Here is a 17,010-nt window from a genome sequence, read left to right on the forward strand (position 1 = left end):
AGTTGAGAAGGAAAAGGAGGTATCAAATAGGGTTGAAATAACTATAAAATTTAATACACAAAACTGAATTTAAGTTTTCAGATTTTTTTTTCTTTCTGAAGTTGGAAACGGGGAGGCAGTCAGACAGACTCCTGCATGCGCCCGACCGGGATCCACCCGGCATGTCCACCAGGGGGCGATGCTCTGCCCATCTTGGGGCATCGCTCTGCCGCAACCAGAGCCATTCTCAGCCCCCGGGCAAACTTTGCTCCAATGGAGCCCTGGCTGCGGGAGGAGAAGAGAGAGACAGAGAGGAAGGAGAGGGGGAGGGGTGGAGAAGCAAATGGGCGCTTCTCCTGGGTGCCCTGGCCGGGAATTGAACCCGGGACTCCTGCACGCCAGGCCGACACTCTACCACTGAGCCAACCGGCCAGGGCCAAGTTTTCAGAATTTTTAATTTATATGTTGTTTAGGTAAGAGCTTCTCTGTAGCAAAGGAATATGCCTATAATACCTATGTAGTTTTGTTTTTCTATTGAAGTATAGTGCCATCTATTTATAGTGTGATTAAACTAAAATTGGCTTTTTTTTTTTAAGGTGGTGAAAACAGTAGGTTTGCGTGAGGTCTGGTTTTTTGGGCTGCAGTACGTGGACAGCAAAGGTTATTCTACATGGCTCAAACTAAATAAAAAGGTAAAAGTATGTATAATAACATTCAGTTAATAATTAAGTTACTTTGAAATTAATAATTTTGAATTTATGCCAGAAAAGCTTAGGGTCTAACTGATGCAGACCTTCTTTTGCATTATCTCTGTGAGTCTTTAAAGGTGTCATATCTTTTACTCAATAAGGTACCATAAATTTATCTCAGAAAAAGAAATAGTCACTTGAAAACACGTAAGAAATATTATTAGTTTTAACTTAGTACTTTGACTTTTATGTAAACATGAAGAATAGGTTCTTAAGAAGTTTCAGTTTGGTTGTTAGGATCTGTGAGTTATAGGTCATATAGTATAGAATCTTTTTTCCCACATATATTTTCTACAGGTTTAGAATCTTATAGATTTAGAATCTTATTGATGTTTTATAGCTTTCTAAAAAAGTTTGATTTGACTAGATTCAGTTATTTTGAACTTAAGATTTTTGTTGATTATAATTGAAATTACTGTTCCAGGTGACACAGCAAGATGTTAAAAAAGAGAATCCTTTGCAGTTCAAATTTAGAGCTAAGTTCTTTCCTGAAGATGTTTCTGAGGAATTAATTCAAGAAATAACCCAGAGACTTTTCTTCTTGCAAGTTAAAGAAGCTATCTTAAATGACGAGATATATTGCCCACCAGAAACTGCAGTCCTTTTGGCTTCCTATGCTGTCCAAGCCAAGTACGGAGATTATAACAAAGAGATTCACAAACCGGGCTACCTGGCTAACGATAGACTCCTACCCCAGCGGTAAGTGAAACATGGTTTTATGTTCTATTCTCTGACAAAATATATTTCAGAAGTTTGTAAATAGAAAATTTTGAGTTTTTGTTTTGTTTTTTTAGTTTTTAAATTGCCAGCTGAGGCAGAGAGTATAGTTTTAAAAATCCTGACTCAGTAGCTACATGGATTTATATTGTCTGCAGCGACCTAAACCTTCTGCCTCTTCTTTCCTCATTTCCACAAGATAAGCTGAGGGAGGAAGTGACTGTTGCGCTTGTTAAAAAATTCTTACACAGGCAGATAGGTGCTTAAGAAATGATTTTGAGAATAATAAATACCAACCTGTTTCCTCTATAGCGTTAAAATTAACTTTCTAACTTTCATAAGGTGTTTTAAACTCAGTTTTCAGACTACTAGTCTAGTGCTCTGTTCTTATCTGCATTATACTCTTGCCTCTATGAGTTAATTTAAAATAGCATGGCATAAGAAACAATCATCAGACAGGAGACCTAGATTTTGAGTTCTGATTCTGCTCTTTGCTGGTTATGTGACCTTGGGTGCAAAAACCTAAAGTTCTTGAGCCTTCATATCATAATCAGCAAAATGAGGGTAATAATTCTGCTCTGCCTACCTTATACTTGGTTACTGTTCATGAACAGTATGTTTTACGGTTTTAGCTGTAAAATGCAATACAAGTGTTGGTAGCATTACTTAATAAATTTAGAAAGATATTACCTTTAAATATCTCAGTTCTTAATTGTAACGTACACGTCATTGATCTTAGAATGTATGTGGAGACCTGTCTTTTGGAGCTGGAGAGAAGTTATGACTGTTTGTAGTTCAGATTCCCAAGATTTAAAAATTTTAATTTAAATTGAAAACATATTTTTTATCTAAAATTTCAGTTTTGCACCACTTCCTCATGGTAGTTAAACTCTTAGATGTAGTTTCTTTTTCATAGGTACTAAATAATGAAGAAAGGCTAAACTATGTCATGCTCACATGTATTTATTTCCTTTGGTTATAGATATTAATGTTTATTTTTCAGTTACCAAAGTATATTCTTTTGATATATGCTTTATAAGATACTATTAAGTGCAGTAGCTTTAATATTTGATTATTAAATGTTGCATTATTTTGCCCATTAATATTATTGCAACAATAGTTTTCTTAGAAAATAAAACAGTACATATTATTCAAAAAGAGAATCAGGAATGTGAGATACTTATTAGTCCGTATGTTTGTCTGGTATTTACTATTACTCCAATCCAAAATTCTTTTCCTATGATTTTTCTAAGCACTGAATTGAGAAATTGATTATTGGCACAGTAGAATTTAATTTCAGATAAGGATTAGTTTTTATTTTTAGTTGAGGTATAATATATAGTAAAACGTACAGCAGATTAAGTTTTAAGTTAGTACATAAGGTAAATATTATGTATAATCAAATTTACCCTTAAAGTTTTTAATTGTTTATAAAAGCAATTTTATCTCAAGTATAACATAGTGGTTCTTTCAGTGTTCAATCAGATTAGTATTTGGTTGCACACCAGATAAAGTAATTGGTTTACATTTAATAGTCATGTGATTTTTAAAAATCTTAGACTGGAAGGACACTTAAGCACAATTTCTTATTTTAAATGCACTTGTGCTGTAACCACTATTTAAAAAGGAAAACAGCACATGCTCTTTAAGATTTGGCCTTTCACATTGCAAGTCCACTAAGCTGTTCTTCAGGTTGGTAGTGTTTGGAGGACTAATTCCAGCCTTCTAGAACTTAAGAGGCTACTCCTAATGTTAGAATACTAACTTTTGGCTCAGAATGGAGAAAATACATTCACAATGATTGACTTATTTCATGTATGTAAAAGTTACTAGGTGATTATAAATCATAGTCATTATGGTTTTGATGGATACTTTAATTTTTATATTAAAACAATCCAGATAAGCAATCTATTCTTCCATAGTAGAGTTTAGCTTTCTGGTGATATGAATAATCAGCTCCACTGATATGAGCTTGATATGGCCCTGGCCAGTTGGCTCAGTGGTAGAGTGTCAGCCCGGCCTGTGGATGCCCCAGGTTCAATTTCCGATCAAGGCACACAGGATAAGCACCCATCTGCTTCTCCACCGCTTCCCTTCTCTTCCCCCCCCCCCCCCCCCCCCCGCCTCTGCAGCCATGGCTCAATTGGAGCAAGTTGGTCCCTGGCTCTGAGGATGGCTCCATGGCCTCTGCCTCAGGTGCTAAAAAGAGCTTGATTGTTACACAATGGAGCAATACCCCAGATGGACAGAGCATCACCTTCTAGTGGCTTGCCGATGGATCCTGGTTGGGGCATATGTGGGAGTTTGTCTGTACCCCCCCCCCGTCACTGAATTAAAAAAAAATAAAGAGCTTGATACACATAAATTTTTTAATATCCCAGGTTTCTGATTTGGATATTTGGGTGGTTGGTTATACCTTTTTGCCAAATAGGCATGTGAGGGGAGGAATACATTTTGCAGGAGAGAGATTTCAGTTTTGAATTTACTGAGTCTGAAATATCTACGGTATAACCAAGATCTAGTATTCATTTGTTGATTTGGGTTCAGATCTTGTAGAGCAGTTTGAGCTGTGATACAGTTTTGGGAGTAATTAGCAAGTAGATGGGAATGAAAGAGATGGACCTGAAAGTACAAGTAGAGTAAGAAAAAGGCCTGGGACAGACCTTGTTGGGAGTTTACTTTTAAGTACAGAGGAACGGCTCCTATAAAGTATATTGAGATTAGTACTCTGGGAGTATTGCATCATGGAAGTCAAGGTAAAAGAAGCTTTAAGGAGAGACTGGTTAGCAGTGTCAATATACTGCTCATAAAAATTAGGGACTATTTTATCGCATCATATTCATTTTGAAGTATCCCCCAATTTTTGTGAGCAGTATAGTATGAAGAGGTCAAGTATGAGGGAAACTAATATGTCTGTTGGGTTTAACAATAAGAAAAGATTGGTAGTGACCTTACAGTGAGCAGTTTCAGTAGAATGTTGGGGACTGAAGCCAGATTGTGGTAGATGGGGGTGAGGGAAGTAGATTTTGGGTATGGAAATGAAGGATAGTGAATATGGACAGTTCTTGAAGGAAGTTTGCTGTTTAGAAGAAAAAAAAAAACTAGGAGTAAGGAAGTATGGGTATATAGACATATTCTGTAAGAGATGGGAAAGAATTGATAATTGTATTTTCTTTATTTACAAATTTTGAGTAGTCTTTGGTGCTGACATTGAGCATATAGTGTGAAGAACATAGATGTGATCTTTGTCCTTTTTTTAATTTTATTATTTTAATGATTTTTTAATTCATTTTAGAAAGGAGAGAGAGAGGGGGAGAGAGAGAGGAGAGAGGAAAGGGGGGGAGGAGCAGGAAGCATCAACTCCCATATGTGCCTTGACCAGGGTTTCAAACTGGCGACCTCAGGATTTCCAGGTCGACGCTTTATCCACTGCGCCACCACAGGTCAGGCCGATCTTTGTCCTTTATAACACAAATAAGTATAGATGATAATATATGTAGGCAGAGAATAATAAATAGGTCCCCTGCCATAAAGAATGTAGTGAAGATCCTTAGGAAGTAGAGAGAAAAATCATTTAAAGGCCCAGATAGATTTTTAAAGTCAGGCTGGACAGACAGATTGGCCTTAGGCATGGGAGAGGCGTCTGTTCTGCACAGAAGAAAAAGAGGGTGGGAAGTTTTGGATACCTGCAGATCAGTCATGCAGATTTAATAATACAAGTACCTTATGCAAAATGCAAATAATTATATTTAAAATACAGGATGTAAAAGGCTATAGCAGAAATTTTAGTGGCATCCAATTTAATTAACCCATACCTTCAGATTTAATTAACATTCTGGTACCAGCAATTGGCTGAATTGATAATGCCCTGAAGACTGATTACATTCCTGTTGTTGAGCACCGGCCAGACAGCAAGAGATAGTGAAACTGAAGTGATCTAAGGAAGAAGACAAGACTCCTTTCCCTAAAAGTAATGGCTTAAAAAGGATACATAGAAGAGGGAACAGTTCGCAATAAAAACATAATAGTTTGTCTGAAACCCCACTAAGGAGTCCACTCTAAATAGAAACTGGTACAAGGGAAGATTGCATCCTAAGATTTCTTTATACTGCCAAGAATCCCCGGGTTTCATGTAAAATTTTTGTATAGTGTGCATAGTAGGTAAATTATATGCAAATTGAATCTGCAGATTTGGTGTTAAAATATTAGTAGTAGAAAATACAGTTTGTGTGATTTTATTTTTGTATAAGGAACACTGGAAAGATACTAAAGAAATGTTAATGAAAAGTTATTTGGAGGGCATGGGTGGTGAAAAAAGTATGGCTTTTCAACGTTTTACCTATAAAACATAAAATTAAATTTAGCAGCACAGAAAGTACACAGAATAAAGGAAGACTTAAGGCCTAAGAATTCTGATTTTCGATCTGTTCTCTAATTTTTCTATTGATAATGAGTCATTTTTCCTTTTTTTAGTCTATTTTGTTCATATAAAACGTTTGAATTCTTATAAATTATCTGTGTAATAACTTAAAATGTGTTTAAAATCATTTTAGGATCCTAGAAATTTTTTATTTTGAGATAATTGTAGATTCACATGCAGTTGTGAAATAATAGATCCTGCGTCCTCTCGCAGCCTTCCCTGATGGTAACATCTTGCATAGCTTTAGTGAAGTATCATAATGAAAGTACCGACGTTGATACAGTCAACCCGCCTTATTCAGATTTCATCAGATTGACATGCAGTCATCTGTGTTTGTGTGTGTGTGTGTATTCTGTGCAGTTTTATTGTGTATAGATTTGTATGACCATCACCATGGTCAGGGAATGATTCCAGATTTTTAAAACAATATTTTTCAATCATGGAGGCATTTTCATAGATTTTTTTTCTTTATAGTGTTTTGGAACAACACAAATTGACAAAAGAGCAGTGGGAAGAAAGAATACAGAACTGGCATGAAGAGCATAGAGGAATGCTAAGGTATTGGATGACTGTTTTATTTTCCTCCAATTAAAGTATTTTTATTTTCTAACATTAATTATTATGTCAGATTATCCCCAAAAGGTCATTTAGCTTATATGAATAAAGCACTTAATTTAAAGTCTTTTTGTAATTTGTTTGGTAGTACTCTTATTTAAATATATGATTATAGTAAGTTTTATTTCAACAGGGAAGATTCAATGATGGAATACCTAAAGATTGCACAAGATCTAGAAATGTATGGAGTCAACTATTTTGAAATAAAAAATAAAAAAGGAACTGAATTGTGGCTAGGTGTTGATGCTTTGGGCCTTAATATATATGAACATGATGACAAGTAAGTAAATAGCAAACTAGTCATTACTCAGTTGGCTTGATTATCCTTACTGGGTTTTTTTCCCAAATTAAAAGATTAGTTAATGCCACATAGGCCTCCCAATGTCATATTTTCATTTTCTTGCCATTTGTGGTTTCAGATGTTTACTTCCCTGTGTATTTATCAAATGGGAGATTCACTTTTATTTGAAGTGTGCTTCTTGCTCTCTCATGAGTTATGTCTAGTAACGTAATGAACCCTTTGAGTAGTACGAACGTTCATGTACGTCCTCGTGCCTCCTGACCATCCAGAGTACAATCGATTTATTTTAAAAATGTGTAAAGCAACATTAAAAAAAGGCAAATGTATGTTCTTGTTTCCATAAATTGGTTATCAAACAAACATGATTTTAAGTTATAAAATTGTAACTGGAACTAATTTCATTTTTTGAAAAAAAAACTCACTCCTGGGGGTCAGCAAGTATGAAAAAATCTCACTACTCAAAGGGTTAAAATTTGTTCCCTCAATTGGTGAAGAATAATGCTTTAATTGTTATGCCTGGCATACAGGTTGAAATTGAGATTAGCATATATAAGAAATCAGGAGCAGTGAGACAATTAAAAGATGTGTGATTTATTGTGATTTGTAACACTTTTTTATTGAACATTTATATAGGAATTGTTTTGAATATATTTGGACATTAATAAAGTAGAATATCCTGTATTAGAAATAGTGAACAGTATAATATTTATTTTGAAGTTGACCAGGTATTTTTATATTAATATAAAGTATATCAAGCACTTTTCAGAAATGATAGCTATACTCTTGCTTTATATCTTTAATTTTTTTACCACACCACATAAGCATCCAAGTCTGTGCTGGGAGCACCTTCTCCAAAGGCATTTCTCTTTATTCTGGGTTGGCTCCAAAATATCATTATTAAAGATATCTAATAAAATGCATGTTTCTAAGCATATACATTATGACTCCAAAAGAACACATTTTACTGATTTTACTCTGATATATTTTTTCACTTATATTACAAAGCAAGTTAAATGCTCTATCATTCAGAAGGGAAGATTTTGAAATTTTTGAAAACCAAAAAAAGAAACTTTGACTATTATAGGCCAATTTTTTTTCTTTTAAAAATTATTGAATTCGTTTTTATTAGAGTATTCATTATGTATATATAGGTAGAGATAAAGATGAGGAATATGAAAGAGGGGGTTAGTTCAGCAGGAGGGAGGGATAGGGGATTGTGGACAAAGTGTTCTTTGGTTTTTTTCTGTAATGGCTCAATTTCGTTATATACTGAGAATGTATTCATTTATTACTTATATTTCTAAAATTAAAAAATATCAAGATAGCATACAATTTTAAAAGGTTAGTTAGGGTTTTTTTTTTTTTGCCACAGCTCTGCTACTAATGACCTTTGTGACCATGGTCAAGTTACTAACTCTGAAATTTGTATAACCATCAGGCTCACCTCACAAGATTGTTGTGAGAATTATTTGAGGAAATTGCTTCAGAATTTTAAAAGTAACAAGTAAATGTAGTATAATATTGCCTTAGAAATTGTGTTTTAGCAGCCTTCCTTTTAAGTAGATAATTTTGACTTATCTTGGTGGCCATTAGGAGATAGTATAATGCATGCATATTGAATAAAAATGTTTTTTTATAGAAAAAATCATTTGCTGTGCTGCAGTCAGTCTGCTTAAGAATTAAAAGGGCTTGGCCCAGCTGGGTAGCTCAGTTGGTTTGAACATCGTCCCTAAATAAAAAGGTTGCCGTTTGGTCCCAGGCCCGGGCACACGGGAAGCAGCCAAGGAATGCACAGCTAGTGGAACAACCAATGAGTGTTTCCCTTCCCCCTCCCCTTGCTCTCTGTTCCTCTCTCTGTCTCTCTAAAAATCAATCAATAAAAAATTAAGCCTTGGACGTATAGCTTGGTTGGTTGGAGTCTCATTCCAAAGTCCAGAGGTTGCCAGTTCAATTCCCAGTCAGGGCACGTACAGGAACAGCTCGATGTTTCTGTCTCTCTGTCTCTCTCTCTCCCTACCTCTCTCTGAAAAAGAAAAAGAACTTTAAATAGGTAGAAATTTATACTCTGTTATCAGAACACTGACTAAATATGTCTTTTGGCCAACATAGGTGTCACAGTCATTTCATACTTTTTTTTTTAATTGATTTTAAGTTTTAGAAAGAGGGGAGAGAGAGAAAGAAGGATGAAGTAAAAGCTGGAAGCATCAGCTCATAGTAGTTGCTCCCTGTATGAGCCTTGACGGGGGTTTCAAACTGGCAACCTCAGCATTCCAAGCTGACGCTTTATCTATTGCACCACCACTGGTCAGGCTGCATACTCTTGTTACTGGATAGTAGTGAGTGACACATTTGATGGGTAGTCTGAAACAGTAAAATAGATGAAGAGAAGGGGTCAAATTACTTGTTCCAATCTGATTCCCTAAATCTTGGTATGTAGAGAGGCAAATGTTTTATAGTCATAGAGTTAGGATTTCACTTCTGCTGTTTATCCAAACATTTGTGTTATATGAAAGTTAATTTTTTGTGTGTGTGAGAGAGATGTCACATACCATAAAAATAAGCCTTTTTAGATGTACTGGAAATTTAGTATTTTTAGTATAGTCATAAATAATGTAAACATTTTAAAATTAAACGAGGAAGCAACTTTTTAGTACCTTATGTCCATAATTCACTTGAAAAGTTATAAAAACTGTCTTTCCCTCCCTCTCTCTCTCTCTTCTTAAACATATTTAAAATTATTAGTTATAGTAGATTGAGTCTAAATAGAGCTAGTGTAAACCCTAAGAGGCTCGGTTCTACACTCCGTAACTAGATAGTTTTCCCTAGGTGATTTTGGGGAAATTAAAGTTTATGACATATTTATGAAATTTTTGGGATAGTTATTCTTTGTTTTATGTGATTTAACTAATCAAATTTCCCCCTTAAAAATAATTTCAGTAGTATTTTATGAATAAGTTAATATAGTTTGAAAATCTGAACTCTTAAGACTGGTCATTCAGTGAAATTGGCCCCCAAACAGTTGATAGGAATTTTGTCCATTGTTACTGCTTTTAACTAAAGGGATGCTCTCATTTTTTAAGGTTAACACCTAAAATTGGTTTTCCCTGGAGTGAAATCAGAAATATTTCATTTAATGATAAAAAATTTGTTATAAAGCCGATTGACAAAAAGGCACCTGTAAGTAAATTTTTATAATGTTTTATGTATTCTAAATCTCTGCCACTTGGCTATGTTATTACTTGAAGAATGACATTGTTCATATATTAAATTGCACCTGATGAATAATCTTTTTCCATAGTTTAACTTTCCTGGTGATAAAATAATAAATATTAATAAAAATGCAACGTTTTAATCTTAATACAATATATAAACATTATAATTTTATTTTAACTGAAATTTAAGTATAAGGTATTAGAAGGTGATTGAAAATAATCACTATTCCTGAGAAGCACTTTTAAAAATCTTGTTTGTTAATGTCTATAATGTAGCAGAGGTAGCCTTATTCTGTGTTAATTCTGTTCATAGGGTTTTGCATCCTGAATGTTATATTTTTATAACTTGAAGCCTTAAACTTAAATCTTTATATTTAAATAGATTCTTTGATTCCATTAGTGTTGAGCATACTCTTGTACTCTGTTATTGAAAAGACAAAAAGGGAGAACATTTTAGGTTAAGAACTTGACAGCCCTGAACAAAGAGCAGTTTTGAGATAAATATGGCAAAAGGTCAAAAAAAGGGAAAAACCCGTCTGAGTCGGAGGAACAGATGCTAATAGTGAATTTTGAGAACAAATAATAACTTGAATGTATTTAATATATTGCGAGTATGTGATTATTAGCCTCTCCACGAAACTGGTGGGAATGAAAAGGTGAGGAACCTCTTATATGAAAGTGTGGTGTTTTCACCGAGTTAGAAAATTTATGATTTCTAAACTGTATATAATGTGACATAGAATTCATATTGAAATTTAGTGCAGATTATTGTGAGAGAGACTGGTCTTCAGGAAGATTTAAAATTCAGAATACTTTATGTTTAGGATTTTGTTTTTTATGCACCTCGCCTGAGAATCAATAAGCGGATTTTGGCTTTGTGTATGGGAAACCATGAACTGTACATGCGAAGAAGGAAGCCTGATACTATAGAAGTACAGCAGATGAAGGCTCAGGCCAGAGAGGAGAAGCATCAGAAGCAGTTGGAAAGGTATGGAATTTATAGCTTTCATTCTTAAAAATTGTAGAATGCTCCGTTTCTTTCAACATACTCAGAATTTACATTTTTTACATTATTTTTATTGTATTAAAATTGAATGGCAGAGCCTGACCAGGCGGTGGCGCAGTGGATAGAGTGTCAGACTGGGATGCCGAGTACCCAGGTCTGAGACCCTGAGGTCGCCAGCTTGAGCGTGGGCTCATCTGGTTTGAGCAAGGCTCACCCGCTTGGACCCAAGATCGCTGGCTTGAGCAAGGGGTTACTCAGTCTGCTGAAGGCCCGCGGTCAAGGCACTTATGAGAAATCAATCAATGAACAACTAAGGTGTCACAATGAAAAACTAATGATTGATGCTTCTCATCTCCGTTCCTGTCTGTCCCTATCTATCCCTCTCTCTGTCTCTGTAAAAGAAAAAAAAAAATTGAATGGCAGTGTTATCACTATCCTCTTTTAAAATGAGTATGTATGATTTTCAAGTTAGAAATCTTTGAAAGATTGCTGCATAAACAGCTCTTCATGATTTGTTATTTTCTCTTATACTTGCTTCTCATTGACAGACATTGGTGGGATGTAGTATGAAATTTTCAAGTTTGTTTTGCTAGTGGCTTATATTTCTTAATTTTTCGGGGTAAGAATATGCTGAATGTTTTTCTTTGAAATAACATCATGGACATTGTAGAACTCACAACAGCAGTATACAGAGTACAGCAATACCAGTTCTCCCTGCCAACAACACTGATCTTTTTAACTACGGTTCACTTAGATTAAAAAAAAAGAAAAAGATATTGTTAACTATTGGGTTTTTCAAATGAAAAGCTTGAGTAAAATTGTTGTCAACCCTAGAACCAGGTTACTGGGTCTGGCAATAAAACTTCCAAATCTGATTCTAGATTAATTTAAACTTTATGCTTTATTTGAAAAAAATTTATAGACACCAAACTAAAGTTAACCTTTATTGAAGAAACCTTTATAGAATAGCATGATAGTCCAAGAAATAGAGTCAGGTCCTAAAGAAAACAAAATTGAGGAGCCCTAAATATATGTAAATTTATATATTTCAAACATATTAAAAATTACATGTTTTGAATCTAATAAATGGGCCATCTGCTAAATATAATTTTGCTGCCTATACTTTTAGTGTTTCAGTTTTAATGATGTAATTTTTTCTTAAATGTTTGGTGGAATTCAGATCTTTTTATTAATTCATATTGCTAACCTTAACTTATTTGCCTTAGAGAAGTTTACTATATTCTAAAACATTTTTTACATAAGCATGAAACTTCCCAGTAATTCCTGACCCACCAAAGATACAAAGTTGGATTGTTACTTTGGACTGTCATTCTTTTTACTAGTCTCATGTGGCTTAGGATCACAGTGTGGTTCTAGCATTACATTTTAAAATGGTTCTTTATTGGGCTTTACTGTCTATATATTCAGAAATTACAATCATCCTCGTGGGGGATTGGTTCTAAGACACCCCCCTTATATAAAATGGTATATTTGCATATGACTTATGCACATCCTTCCCTGTACTTTAAATCATCTCTAGATTGCTTATAATACCTAATACAATGTAAATGCCATGTAAATCTTGAAGTACCGCATTGTTAGAGAACAATGACCAAAAAAAGTCTGTGCATTTTCTTTACAGACACAACCATTGTGGGCCTAACTACATTGTTTACATGAGCAACAATGGGCCATTTTTCAAATATTTTTGACTCACGGTTTGTTAAATCAATGGCGAGGAACCCACAGATGCAGAGAGCTGACTGTTTCATTGCCTGCTCATCACTCAATAATATCCTAACTGTTCTGCTTGTCTATAATATTGATATTTATATTCTTAAATATATTTGTGTACTTGTTTCTTATTTCTCACACAGAGAAGTGCTATATGCTTTCTAGTTTATGTAGTATGATTAATCCTAAGGCCTGGATGAAATGGAAGACTAAATCCCTTTTTTGCCACAATAAGAATCCCATTGTTCTTATCCTGGATAGATTTTATAGCCTTTTGTTAGTAAGTATTGTACACAGTAGGAAATCATTAACTGTTTAATTAATTTGAAAGCCTAGAAGGTGTTTTATATTAGCAACATAGGGATTGGGCAGGTGTCAGAAATGGCGTGTCAAGTCTTCATTTACTCCCTGCTCTACAGGTCAGAGGGAGAATAATGACAAGTGGTATGTGGAAATAATTTTGGTCAAGCCCATTGGCAGAATAGCCAGTGGACATACTGGGGGAATGCTCAGAGGTATGCTGCCTGCACTGCTGGACTCTCTTGGGCAAGAACAGTAGTTAGGAAGCGGCAGCATGGAAGCCTTTTTGCTACAGTACCTTGGTATATGTGGCCCTGTTCTTTCCCCGTAGCTCTCATAACTTTGGGTTTTTCACAGTGGAAATGTTTGTGTATATCATATAGCATGGATTATTGATCTCTGTAGTCTGTGATCTGAAATATATTTACATCCAGATTGATGATGATTCATTCTGTAATTCTGAACATTTTTTGGTATGGCTAAATTGTTACCAGATTTAAAAACTAAGAGCCTCGAATTTACAATTTATATTCAAATACTCATGCCAATTGTAGATTAGCAATGGGATATTTTGTGTCATGGTTGGCTGCCTGTATCAGTAGGACATAGCTGGTGTTACATAAAGAATACAGGCTAGGGAACCAGATAAATCTGGGTTTGAATCCTCTTCTAACACGTTGCAAAAAACTGAGCCACTGTTTTCTTACCCTTAATTCGAAAATAACAGTTTTACCTTTAAAGGTTTTTGTGAAAAATAATGACAGTAGTATACAAACATTTAATAAATAGTAACTATTTTAATCTTTTTTTTTTTTTAATTCAGTGAGAGGAGGGGAGGTAGAGACAGACTCCTACATGCATCCAGACCAGGATCCACCCGGCTAGCTCACTACGGGGTGATGCTCTGCCCATCTGGGGCCGTTGCTCTGTTGTTTAGCAGCCAAGCTCTTCTTAGCTCCTGAGGTGGAGGCCATGGAGCCATCCTCAGTGCCTGGGGCCAACTTGCTCCAGTTGAGCTATGGCTGCAGGAGGAGAAGGGGGGGGTGGGGAAGCAGATGGGCACTTCTCCTGTGTGCCCAGGATCGAACCTGGGACATTCACATGCTGGGCTGATGTTCTACCGCTGAGCCAACCGGCCATGGCATGTCTTAGAATCTTAAATAGTGCTACAATTTACAAAACCAGGTGGGAAGTTGTGGTGACTCCTAAATTTCATGTTTGACTTGATACATAGGGGGATCACCATCAGTTACCTATCTTACCTTCTTGGTGTTCTTGGTGACTTGCTACAATTCTACCTTTTAGCTCCAAAGCTGTATTCCCTTTCTCTATGGGAGGTAGGGGAGGACAGATATCAGTTGCAGGAATTTTTTAATTTGTTTTTTACAGAGGAAGGTAAAAAAAAACATTGATGAAACATTGCTGATAAGTTTATTAGAGACTGGAAGTTGAGAAACTACATGTCTTTGTACTTGGTTATTCAGAATTGACATCAGATGGCAGTGATATCTTTTTTGAGAGTATTTAGACATAGGTTTCAGAAATGATTTAGGTAAGTTTCAGAAATCCACATTTTTAACTAAAAAAATTATTCTCATTAAAATAATGGTGATATTGAATATTGATTAAACTTATTTAAATAGATAATATTTCTGATGATTAACATAGTGTCACATCTAATTCTTATTTATCTTTTGTATTTCTGGCCTTCAGCATAGAGTCAGTTTCATGGTAGGCTTTTGGTGGATGTTTGATGAACTAATTGGGCGATTTTTAAAAGAAACAGTCTCCTTAGCCCCGTGGCGGATGCAGCTGATGAAGGCAGTGTTTTCCTAGCTCTCACGATAAAATCTTTTAAAAAGATTTTATTTATTGATTTTAGAGGGGGGGGGGCAAGGAGTGGGAAGCATGAAGCTGTCCTAGTTGCTTCACATTTGCTTCTCAGGTGTGCCTTGACCAGGCAAGCCCGGGGTTTCAAACCGGCGACCCCAGCCTTCCAGGTGAATGTTTTTTCCTGTGCTGCCACAGGTCAGGCTCATAATGATCATTTTAAGTAGCATTATGCAGATACCTACTTTCATTCAAATAGAGTTGTGAAAGGGGAAAAACTGATTTGTTGTCTTGTATCTAAGCATAAATTGGTTCTACCTTAGAACTTAAATTTGCATTAATTTATTAATGATTGAACATTGTTGCCCTCCCTTCAAGCTCCTGCTAAGCTAAATAAGTCATTTTCTTGGGTATGAAAACTGTGCAGTTAACTCCTTTTGTGCTGACCTCTAATTTACTGTCAGGGTTGAGTATGCATGTGATGCATCTCATACTGTTATTTCTTCACAGAAATGCTTTGCACACAGGGATATATTTGACAGTTTTACTTTCCTAGCACTTTTGAAAATTTGTCCTTTGAGATTCTTTCTAAAATGGCTGTTTTTTTATATTTTTAAAATAGTGATTGACTAAGTTTATTGTGACCCCACAATAAGAAACACATTTTAATCCAGTATATGTGTATATAATAAGGTACTCCTATATTTTTTAACTATAATTTTTTGAACACAGCTAAATATAATGAAGACAATATTTATGATGTAGTTTCTTCTTAGCTGATCACAGTTAGTACTTAGGTTTCACATGAATATTTCCAGTTATTAATTTGTAATAAAACAATTGCAATTCTTTTTAAGGGCACAGTTAGAGAATGAAAAGAAGAAAAGAGAAATAGCAGAAAAGGAAAAGGAAAGAATAGAACGCGAAAAGGAAGAGCTAATGGAACGTCTAAGGCAAATTGAAGAACAGACATTGAAAGCCCAGAAAGGTAAACGTTTCTTGTGTATTTTTCTGAAATTAGAAACGGGGAGGCAGTCAGACTCCTGCATGCACCCGACCAGGATCCACCCAGCATGCCCACCAGGGGGCGATGCTCTGCCCATCTGGGGCATTGCTCTGCTGCAACCAGAGCCATTCTAGCACCTGAGGCAGAGGCCACAGAGCCATCCCCAGCGCCTGGGCCAACTTTGCTCCAGTGGAGCCTTGGCTGTGTAAGGGGAAGAGAGAGAGAGAAAGGAAAGGGGAAAGGGTGGAGAAGCAGATGGGTGCTTCTCCTGTGTGCCCTGGCTGGGAATCGAACTTGAGACTTCCACACGCTGAGTCTACACTCTACCACTGAGCTACCTGGCCAGGGCTGCCTCATGACTAATTTTTATTCTGGCATGTAAAGCTCTTTTTAAATTGAAGTATAGTTGACATTATATTAGTTACAGGCATACAACATAATGATATTTTATATTTATAAACCTTATAAAAAACTCACTATCTGTCATTGTGCAAAGTTATTGTGATATTATCCGCTTCATTTCCTATGTGCTACTTTATATCCCCGTGACTTATGTTACAGCTTTAATTTTCTTCACCTTTTGCCGGTACCCCCACTGCTCAACCCTCTAGGAACTATCAGTTTTTCTGTATCTATGAGTTTGTTTTGTTTATTCATTTTTTTAAATGACTTCATCAGGGCTCAGAGTGCCCACTCTTTATTGTTTTTTGTTTGTTTGTTTTTTTACAGAGAGAGAGTCAGAGAGAGGGATAGACAGGGACAGACAGGCAGGAACGGAGAGATGAGAAGCATCAATCATTAGTTTTTTCGTTACACTTTGCGACACCTTAGTTGTTCATTGATTGCTTTCTCATATGTGCCTTGACCGCGGGCCTTCAGCAGACCGAGTAACCCCTTGCTCGAGCCAGCGACCTTGGGTCTAAGCTGGTGATCTTTATGCTTAAACCAGATGAGCCTGTCAAGCTGGTGACCTCGGGGTCTTGAACCTGGGTCCTCGGCATCCCAGTCCGGTGCTCTATCCACTGTGCCACCGCCTGGTCAGGCTGTTTATTCATTTGTTTGTTTGTTTTTTGAGATTCCATGCATAAGTGGAATTTTTACGTTTCTGACTTACTTCACTTAGCACAGTACTCTAGGTCTA

The 17,010-nt window shown here is 35.8% G+C and overlaps 1 protein-coding gene across 3 annotated transcripts in view; it reads left to right on the forward strand.

Moving 5' to 3' along the window:
- Positions 1-17,010, forward strand: part of RDX (radixin) — a 69,714-nt gene that overhangs the window by 37,647 nt on the left and 15,057 nt on the right. For all 3 annotated transcript variants that reach the window (XM_066247227.1, XM_066247234.1, XM_066247219.1), the window contains exons 4-10: positions 576-671; positions 1,153-1,427; positions 6,340-6,423; positions 6,614-6,760; positions 9,862-9,958; positions 10,818-10,981; positions 15,721-15,851. In XM_066247227.1, the coding sequence (XP_066103324.1) occupies positions 576-671; positions 1,153-1,427; positions 6,340-6,423; positions 6,614-6,760; positions 9,862-9,958; positions 10,818-10,981; positions 15,721-15,851 (994 nt within the window). The remainder of the gene's footprint in view (positions 1-575; positions 672-1,152; positions 1,428-6,339; positions 6,424-6,613; positions 6,761-9,861; positions 9,959-10,817; positions 10,982-15,720; positions 15,852-17,010) is intronic.

Source organism: Saccopteryx bilineata, chromosome 1 (genome assembly GCF_036850765.1).
Source record: "Saccopteryx bilineata isolate mSacBil1 chromosome 1, mSacBil1_pri_phased_curated, whole genome shotgun sequence".
Lineage (NCBI taxonomy): Eukaryota > Metazoa > Chordata > Mammalia > Chiroptera > Emballonuridae > Saccopteryx > Saccopteryx bilineata.